At 46.2% G+C, this 9,975-nt stretch overlaps 1 protein-coding gene across 2 annotated transcripts in view; it reads left to right on the top strand.

The window, feature by feature from the left end:
* Positions 1 to 533: 533 nt before the first annotated feature.
* Positions 534 to 9,975, top strand: part of LOC124179573 (homeotic protein distal-less) — a 56,992-nt gene continuing 47,550 nt past the window's right edge. For both annotated transcript variants that reach the window (XM_046564110.1, XM_046564109.1), the window contains exon 1: positions 534 to 2,674. In XM_046564110.1, coding sequence (XP_046420066.1) covers positions 2,194 to 2,674 — 481 coding nt within the window. In that variant the 5' untranslated portion in view covers positions 534 to 2,193. The remainder of the gene's footprint in view (positions 2,675 to 9,975) is intronic.

Below are 9,975 nucleotides of genomic sequence, written 5' to 3'. Positions count from 1 at the left end.
ATCGGCCAAGAGGCGTCGTCGTTGCACCGTCGGCGGCACTTGAAAAGTTATCTTGCACTGAAACGAAGAATTAACGGGTTCCCCTCCCCTCCCGTTGCCCCGAAGCGGAAAGCGGCGGCGGCGAATAACCGGGTGTCCATTGCAGCTTCCGGATTTAACCGTAGTCAATATCGGGCGAAAGAAGGCCCGACGACGTGAGTCAAGACCGTGTAACCTAGGGTAGTATCTCCGGGATGCTGGGACTCCGAGGAGCGGTATTGCCGGGAACTCCTATTCCGGGTGTCCGGGAAGTCGAGGGGGGCAGAACCGCGCGGCGCCGGCCCAGGGAGACCATAATGGCCTCCAGCGGGCCAATCGGATTCCTCGACGTCACGCGGCTGTGGAGGGGAGACAGCGGCGCGTCCAATCAGCGCTCGGTTCGGCTCGGTGGGCGGGGCGTAGCGGTGGCGCCGCGGTGGCGAGTTTCGGAAGCTCGGTGGAGCACGGGGAGCGGCCGAGGCTTCATTATGTATCATTATACGTGGTCGCAGCGAACGGTGTGCACTGCTGCAACAGTCTACTCGCGTGTGTCTCTGTCTCTGTCCACGGTCGGCTCGCCGAGTGCCAAACTGAAGGGGCGAACGGGAGATCGCGGTGTGCGCGAAAGAAGGCCTGAATCGACTCACGGTTTTCTCGACAAATTTGGAGTAAAATTTTTCGCGATCAAAGACGTTCGAGGCGACCGCGACGCCGCGCTAAACCACCTACGAAGGCCCCTGTTGCCCGTCGACAACTGCACCAGCTCTCGCTGAACCGTTTTGTGAATACAGTACGCGCGAGCACCTTAATATCAAAATTGCAGGACAATTATTATAAATGACCCGTAATTACGATTGTTCCAGGCGACACACACTTATTTACTCCCCCCGGTTTCTCGGGCCGCTGCCTAATTTAACCCTTGCTTCTGGAAATTCGTGTAATTCGGACAAATTGGTCGTATAAATAAATGCAATATATTACACGTACGCGAACAAATTAATCTTTTAGCGAACGGGTTCGTCCGACTTGTGATGTAGGTACGGCTGTTGTTAACGTGAAAACTGAGCGACGAACTTGCGAGAAAACTTGTGTGAGGATTTTTTTCAATCGAGTGTTAAAAATTTTTTACACCGTTTCATCGTCCGTGGTCGCTGGCCGTCGCCACGATTTGCCGATATCACGATTCCACCGCGATTAGGTTTTACTCGTTTTCCTCGTTTCTGCCAAAACAGTGTCCGACAGTGACTATGTTTCGGTTCTTCGTCAGCTGTCCGAGTTCAGCCCTGACCAAAGATCCATCAGTGTCGAGCTGACGTTCGGTGAATAGACAACCGATTGTCTAGAGTGCTCCCGCAGGCCTTCTTCTCCAAGGATCGTTCGATTCTTCCAGAATTTCGGATTTGGATTTGACCATAATTTAATACCAACCCTCCCCGCCAGGGATGAGAGGAATACTAATTCAGTGACAATTAAAAATAGTTTCCACAACTTACGTATTGGTTGTTGTTGTCTAAATTCTTAAACCAAAAAGGATCTCGTGCAGTGACCGTTAAACTCAGTGATCGAAACATTATACAGATTCAAATAACAACGAATAGTATAATTGTTAATAATCAGTGTCGGTACAATAACATTAAAAAAAAAAAAAATACTCCAGCAATGCTCCAGAGTGAAAAGAAACCGGTGACGAAGCTTTTCTGGAAATAACCCGTCGATATAGCGGTAAGAAAAATAATCCCGTCGAGCTTCAAGTTCCCACCCTTGTACGAGGCATGAGAAGAGCGAGGACGAACACCGCAGCGTTTCGGACTTGATAAAAAAAAAGTGCGGTAGAGACAGAGAAGAAGCGGTAAACCACCGAGCATTCGAAGCGAGGCGAGGAAAACCGCGTCGCCCGAATAAGAATATCCGTCCTGCGGTAAATGCGCGGCCCTCGTCTGTCAGAGCGATTATCGAGGCGTAGTTGAGGCCCTGTTTGAGGCCAGCCCCAAAATTCGGGCCCCGAGCGGCATCGGGGCGTCGGCGACGGCGACGGCAAGAGGCGGCTGCGGCGGCGTCGGCCTTGTGTCAACGGTGGAGCGACCGGGAAGTACAACGACGCTTAACTTCACGGACCTGGGGAGCCCCTTCGGGGCGGGCGACCCGTGTCCGTCGAGCACCCCGACGCCGAACAGCATGAGCGGGGGCCCGTCGGGGGGCGGGGGCGGCGGAGGTGGAGGCGGAGGCGGCAGCGGCGGATCGGATATGGAGCAGCATCTCCACCACGCGGGTCTGGGCTCGGTGACGCCAGGGCCGGCGGGAAACGGGGGCGACAGCGCATCGAGCACGCCGGTTTCCCAATCGGGGAAGTCGGCGTTCATCGAGCTGCAGCACAACAACCTCTACAACCCGGCCAGCCTCCGGGGCGGCTATCCCGGGGGACACAACGTCCCCGGCTCCCATCAGTTTTCCCATCAGGTCGGATCCCTCGGGCACCAGGGATCCGCTCCCGGAGGCGGGAACCAGCAACACGCCGAAAGCGGCTTTCCCAGTCCCCGATCGGCCCTGGCCGGCTACCCCTTCGCCCCCATGCATCAGCACAACACCTACGGATATCACCTTGGATCCTACGCGCCCCAGTGTCCATCCCCGCCCAAGGATGGCGAGTACCCGAACTGTAAGTATTTTATTCTTCCTTCGTGCCTGCGGCGTTGACGAGAATCTCGTTGGTTTAACGATCGAGCGGGATCGGACGGGAAATAATCGCGGTGAATCCAGGGATCGATCGACCTGCGGGTTGACGCGCTCGCCGTTCCGTTCGCAGCGAATGTTGTACCTAACGCGCGAATTGATATCGTTTCATCTTCACCCTCGTTAATCAGACGCGTTAAATTATTTGCCTACCCGCCGTACAGAAGTGTCGAGGAAAACGAATGAGTTAGATTCACGATAGCTTTTTTTTCCACAGAGATAAGGCTGAAGGGGATGACGAACTCGAACAATTTTTACTCATCCCTCTTCTCACTCGGATCTGGAAGATTCACGTGTAATAAAATTTAACATTTTATTAGATGTGGGAAATTTTACGCGGAATTGAATCGCGGCCAAGTGGGAGAGTTGTACGTGATCCTGGGGAGGCGAAGTCGTGACAATCGGTCGTAAGGCTGCGGTTACAGGGAAACTAGCGAATCTAAGAGGAGTGAAAGAACAATATAAACGACCAGGATAAAAAACGAGAAGAAAGAAGGACTTGTAGCAAGGAAAAAAAAAAAGAAAAAAACGTTATCTACTGAAATATGAAAAAGAATAACTGCCGTGAATGTAACGAAAGACGCAGTAGCGGATGACACGCGACGAGAAACGGCAGCCACTGCGTTATTTTTAACAGTTACAAGTGTCACCCCGGTATTTCTGTTTCTTTTTCTTCTTCTTCTTCTTCTTCTTCTACTTCTTTTGTATTCCTCCTGAAACGGTAGCGGAGCGTTCGAGGTTCTCGATAGTAAAAGAGCCGCTTTCATCGTAAAAACTGAGACATTTTTCTGCTCTAACTTGTGTCCCAAAGTAAAGATGAAACCAGGAAGAAAAGAGAAAAAGTATGTATACATAGGTCAATAAAATTTACGACCTGTACCAGGGGGGCCAAATAGCAATGATTTATTAGACATTCGTCGTGTATATATCTATAACAAGTGCGGAACAGAAGGTTCCTCAAACTATTCCCAACGGTGGCGAGGAGACACCGATAGAGTCGTAAACTTTGCGGGGTTTCGGTATGCTAATTTGCGCTAGCCGGGCGAAAAAGAGGCGAAAAAGAAACGGATACCGTCGATATCTGTAACGGTCAGGTAAAAACTGAAAACGCACAATACGTTTCACCGACCGTGATTTACACTGCAGGGAAATTTCACAGAGCCGAGATAAGACCGTGACGAGGACGAGTCGCGCGGAATATTCCTGGAGCGTAATAAGGCGCGGGAAAAAATTTCGGTACCAGACAGGAATTGCGAGTTGAGAATTGAAGAAAAGAAAAATGTTCGCGGCAACGTGATGTACCCATTAAATATTATTCAAGGAACATATAATCCGCAGCGGTAATCTCGAGAGGGTTCGAAGTCTAGAGTGCGCGATTTGCAGAATTTACAACCCAAGACTTGCTACACTTACGGCGTATTTAGCTGCTCGTTAAACGTACTTGCAGTGCGATGCGCCGGCGCAGCTGGTCGAGATTTTTAATTTTTTCTCTTACGTCTTCTTCCTCGGCTAAGAGACGCGCATCCGCGCGTTGAGCTCAAATCGGTGTTCCAGCGGGGAGGGAATAAAATGGCGAGAAATTGTTGAAAATTATCTCGAACCAATCGAGTCGAGAGTCGAGCGGGTATAGTGTAATTTTAGCGGACGACGTAAAAGAGGCACTAATGATCCAGCGGCGCTGGTCCGTTCATCGTCGACCTACTGTTGCGAGAACAGGAAGTAGACGAGGCGGCGTGCTTTATACGTACAAGCTAGACATAATGAAGAATTGAAAAATAGTTTACGTATTCCGGATAGTCACATGACGGCGCATTGTGCGACCGTCGAGGAGCAGGAGGCGGGGGAGGGAAATTTTCCTACCTATTTACGACTAATTAACTATTTCTTAGTTTCGCGGCGTGTGTATCTTCCACAGGTACCTGCCTTATGTATAACGCGACATGAAACTTGGCAGAATTTACTGCACGCAGAGAAGTTCGAGCGTATTACGCCGGATAAAATGAGAAAAAGGGTGCCCGTGTAGTTTTCATACCGTATCGACTATGTGTAAGGCTCGGATCTACGGTGAATACGCGGGTAACTCTTGCCTTACACTCCGTCAGATATTCATGAACCCCGGTGGCCATGCGATCGTCTTACATACGCCGACCCGTCGCATCTGCATATTCTCAAAGCATATCGCAGTTTATTCTTCCCTCTCGCGTCCCGTTCCCGCTTCACCTGTAATTTCATCCCTCTTTGCGTTCTTCCGCGCCCCTGTGCGGCTCTCGGCGTCGCGAACTTCTCTTGCGAGTATCTGTGTATCCGCGTAACTATATTTTGACAAATTGCGATACTGCCAAATAAAAAACACATTCGCGCGGTCCGGAGGAATAACCAAGCCGCGATGTTCCCGGATCACGAAGAACTTGCGGAGGGAAAAAGTTTGTGGAAGAGTGCGTTGGTCGTTCGCTCGAAAACACCGGAGTTTGCTAAAGAGTTCGCGGAAAGCGTTCAATGCCATGATTACCTCGTTGCAACTGCACGTGTGAACTTCGAGATTCGTTATCCGGCTATCGTACACTTTCGATACTTCCATCCGTAACAATCGCGCCGGTTATCCGACGTGAGATCATTTCGAATTAGCATTGAATATATGAAGACTGAAAATATGAGCCGTAACGATGCTCATCTATTACCTAGCCTGCCTGCGCTTCCATTGTTTGCCCTTTACCGCATACTAATTTGTCCCTATCGTAAAAAGTAATTTGTAAAAGATATAATTACAACGAAGATATATTCAGGTATCACTTTTACTTGTCATCGCGTCAGCTGATTCGGAACGTAGGTACCTACCCACGCAACACCGCCAAAATGGCGAAATTTTCATCATGCGTACTGTAACGAATGAAATGTTTCTTATCGCGCGATGAAAGTCAGTACACATCGTCTCCACTCACTCAATGCATCGTCGTAAATCACCAGATTTTGATGTTCAATTAGCCTTTGCCCGGCTTTAAGCACGGAAATATCGCTGCAACAATTTGACAAATCCTGCGAATCAGCGAGCGAATGATTTTATTGTTTCTAGTCGTGCAGTTTTTGTTCACTACTCGCATCGGCTATCGCCTCGATGTTCCGTAGCCGCAGTATTTCGTATTGCTGACATGATATCGTGGCCGGAAAGAGGCAAAGGACGTGAAAATCTGAATGGCGAGAATTCGGCTTAACAGAATGCGCTTTTGGAAGTCCGACATGATCCCAGTCCAGTTTGGCTCAGGGGTCATTCAAAAGCTGCTCCGAATTAGTCCCGCAAAAACTGAGACAATGGAATTTGGATCGTTCGGTGGTTGATTCTCCTCCGTTGGTTCGCAGCAGTCGGCCGTCCCTTCGACGAGACTTGCAGGATGATGGATTAGGTATTAAATGGTTGTATTTACAAGGATTAGTCGGGCCCGGGTTTTCAAGTCTACCTGTTCCTCGGTCGCCGCTCGGACGAAATTCAGGGCAGATCCTTAAGCTCCGGGTGAAAATTTGCCTCTGAACGCTTTGTCAAGTGCTTTGTGGCGAAAACCGTGGCGACATTGAGAAATATTTCATTCCTCATAGTTAATAGGAAAGAATGCAGCGCAGCACACGCTAGATTTTCTGGTTACAGCCGCAAAATTCACTTTCATTTCCTACCCAGAGTTATATTTTCTTTTTCCGTTATCCTAAAAAGTGGAAATGGTTCGGGACTGTACATAGTGTAAAATACACCTACAGTAACGTGAAATAAAAATTTCCCCCGTTGCGCTTTTGCAGTGCTGCAGAGCATTGTGAACTTTCGTGTACCTACGGCGTGAATATTGCGCGATGTGTCGTGTCGCTGTTGCGGTCACACCCAGTTTTTAATAATTTTTCGTACACCAAACGCATGCGCGTGTCATACATGCGTTTGTTTATCTGTCAAATTAATCGCGCGTGCAGAATATTATTTCACGGTTACGTCACGGTAGTTAATTACCCAAAATGAAAATCGATTCCGGCCGCGTTTCTTTGCTCCAGTGACGAGTTGCGGTTCGGGATTCGGGTTAATCGATCGCCCTTTGCACGATTTCATTTCACGCCTCGCGCACAGATTCCTGTCCAACTTTTCCTGTAGCCACAAACCTGCAGCTGCGATGAGAACCAGACCCTCGGTCTGCAAGCCTCGAAATATGTCAGATGCTTCGGAACGAACTGCTTCGAAATTCACTTCAAGGATCAAAATGTCCCGGGAGCTGTCGTCGTCGAGTATCGGAGACGAGGTCAGATACTCTAATTTCGAACCCTGTATCGTAATGTAATACAACACATACATCATTATGTTTTCCGACACAACTGGTATAATGTATTGTGCCTCTAAATACCGGAATAGAATCAAGCCGAGTACCTATACTTGTACGGCTCCTGCGGTAATAAACTGCAGTTATATGACGGTATACGCCTAGTATGGTACTTGTTCGAGCAAACCGCGAACACGATTTAATCAGTTGACTAATTAATTACCGCTCATCACGGAATTAGCACGTGCAATTACCGAGATTATAATGTTGCTCTTGTTTTGTAGGTACAAGCTATTTGTACACCGTAAGTCACCCGCTATAATTCCATATTCGTCCGATCCGTTGTACCGCCGTTCGTTCGGGTAACAAGACTTACGTTACAATACAGCTATAAGCACGAAAGTGGATGGTGACGTTGTTATTTCGCGCGGGATTTTGCACACGCACTTGAAGCTTTTGCCGAATCGTAACGAGCGTGCGATTTTTGAATTGAATTAGATTCTTTTGGGATGATCCGTCCCCTCTGAATTTTTGCTCAGCGATTATTTTCAATTGTAGAAAGTTTGACGGTTGAGAAGTAATACTTTTCAAGTGTTCGTCAAATTAAAACAATCGTAAGCCATGGCGATTTTCTTGGAGTGAAAAGAATTGAAAAAAAAAAAAAAAATTATAAACAAGAGTTCAGATGAAAATTTTTCCATTTTGATCTGGTTGAAAACGGTACAAATAAAATGGCAAATAACGCATTCGATTTCAATCTGTAACGAGTCGTTTTATGTAGATAATAATTTTTTATTCTTCTACTGGATTAATTGATTTTTTTATCATGTCGGAATCGTTGAACTTTTCAAGATCGTACTGATATTGATTTCAACAAACAAATAACAATATTGAATCGATTATTACGAAAGAAAACATTTGTTCCGATAAATTTGTGTAAAACAGTTTTGTTAAAGAAATTAGCCGTTCAATTCCATCGTGGAGTGAAATTAAGCCAGTTTGCTAAATTTTTTAACTGTTTCAAACCGGTTTGAAATGATCATAAACCGATATCGAAGCTCTTGTTCGTAATTTAAATCTCTCTTTTTTGCATTCATAGCAGAATCGCCGTAGGTTAAAAAGGCAATATATCGCAGGAATAAAGTATTGATTTTCAACTGTACAACCTCCCTACTAATTGTATGCATCAAAAACTATTCTCCTCTGTATCTATTCCACGAACAATAATATATTGCACCTTGCTGCTGAATTTTTGACTTTGAAAATACTTCCATTGTGCCAAGCCAATTTTCTGAAACAATGGGACAGGCAGTGGGGCGCTTTGGGCCCAGTAGGGGTTCCGAGCTGATGGGGAGAGGGCCTTGGCCAAGTCAGACTTGGCCTTTTACCGTCACGTGTCGCTCTTTCTCGTGGTTAGTTAATTCTCAACGATATTTTGTACGAAAAAATTACAAAAAAAAAGAAACCTTGAAGTTACGTCGTCGATCGTATCTTTTCTCCCAGACGGAGTCGAGTTTCGGAGACAAGAAATTCAAGTTCATATAATTCGATAAGAATCAATTGATTCTAATCGTGGCTCAATGAAAAACAGGACTAGCTATGCAGCCGCGGCATTTTACAACAAGGGAAAACTAGCTCATGATAGGAAAATTTACGGTTATTGTAAATACGAGACCAATTGTACAGTACATAAATAATAGTGTATATAACTACATGAAAAGTTTGGAACCAGTTAGGCGCTGTGACTTAGAGGCAATAAATTCGAATCACGTGATTGATAAATTGAACAAGTATGACAAACAGTGCAGTTGATTGTCTCACGGTTAGCATTGAAGAGAAGTAAGATAAGATCATGTGCCGAAAATTCGGAATTTCACGAACAACGTTGATCGAGAAAACTCGTGTTCGATAGTGTCAAAAATGCATCTAAACTCAACGGAAAAGGTTCCCTCCTTAACTTTCTTATCTATTACCAACCGTCGTAAAAATGTTTGACAAATGTATGAAGAAAATGTCTACCTTCGTTATTGCGTAAGAAATTAATTGACGCGCCTACGACGGATATTTAAGACGTTTTCGTGAATCGTTAAGAGTAGAAACTCAGAGTCGTAAAATTCTTTCCAACGTAATATCCAAAGAAATTTGTTAATAACATACTGATCCTCGTGACACATAAAATATATAATATAATATAACACGCACACGTGGGAAGAAAAAGCTCGCACATACAGGACGAGTCGGGTTCTAACGGTGGCACTAACCTAGGGAGGAGGGGAATAATGGGGCTTATGTAACCTAAGAATTGCATGGCTGCCTGCAACGTACGAGTGTACATAACCCGACGTGTGTATACGAGGAAGGTGAGGGTGGTGTGTGGGACACGGATAGACGAGGAGGAGGAGGAAAAGAGTACGGGCCGGTTGGCGGTTGTAAAATTTCTTATCGAGTTCTGGTTCCACGCGCGCACACCCGTATGTGTATTTTTTGCCTTCTAATTTCGAGCGCAATTTCAAACTGTATTACGTTTGTTCACACGAGCTATTATTCTTACCCACTGATCGTAGCAAACGCGGCGCGCGATTTTCCCCTCGCACCGTTGCTCTGATGGAAATAACGTCAAGTAATTAGCCCCGATCAATTACCATGTAAATGATACACACGGTTCATTTTTACAACCTGAATGAATGAATGAATGAATGAATTAATGAATGAACGAACGATTGAACGAACCAGCGTTAACGTAGTCCACAGCTTTATAATTCAGTGTTAACATTTAACCGGTACTTAATTAAATTGGCAGAATAATTTATGCCTGGGTTGGGTATACGCGTATCATATACACACACGTGTATGCATTCGCGTATGTTCAATCTCGTTTCGCACGTCGTATAACCTGTAACAATGTTGAACAACTGTTGAAAAAGTAAAGACACTGGAACGA

This window comes from Neodiprion fabricii, chromosome 4 (assembly GCF_021155785.1).
Source record: "Neodiprion fabricii isolate iyNeoFabr1 chromosome 4, iyNeoFabr1.1, whole genome shotgun sequence".
In the NCBI taxonomy this organism is placed as follows: domain Eukaryota; kingdom Metazoa; phylum Arthropoda; class Insecta; order Hymenoptera; family Diprionidae; genus Neodiprion; species Neodiprion fabricii.
Note: the sequence above shows the minus strand (reverse complement) of the source record. Positions and strands in the feature narration are given on the sequence as shown.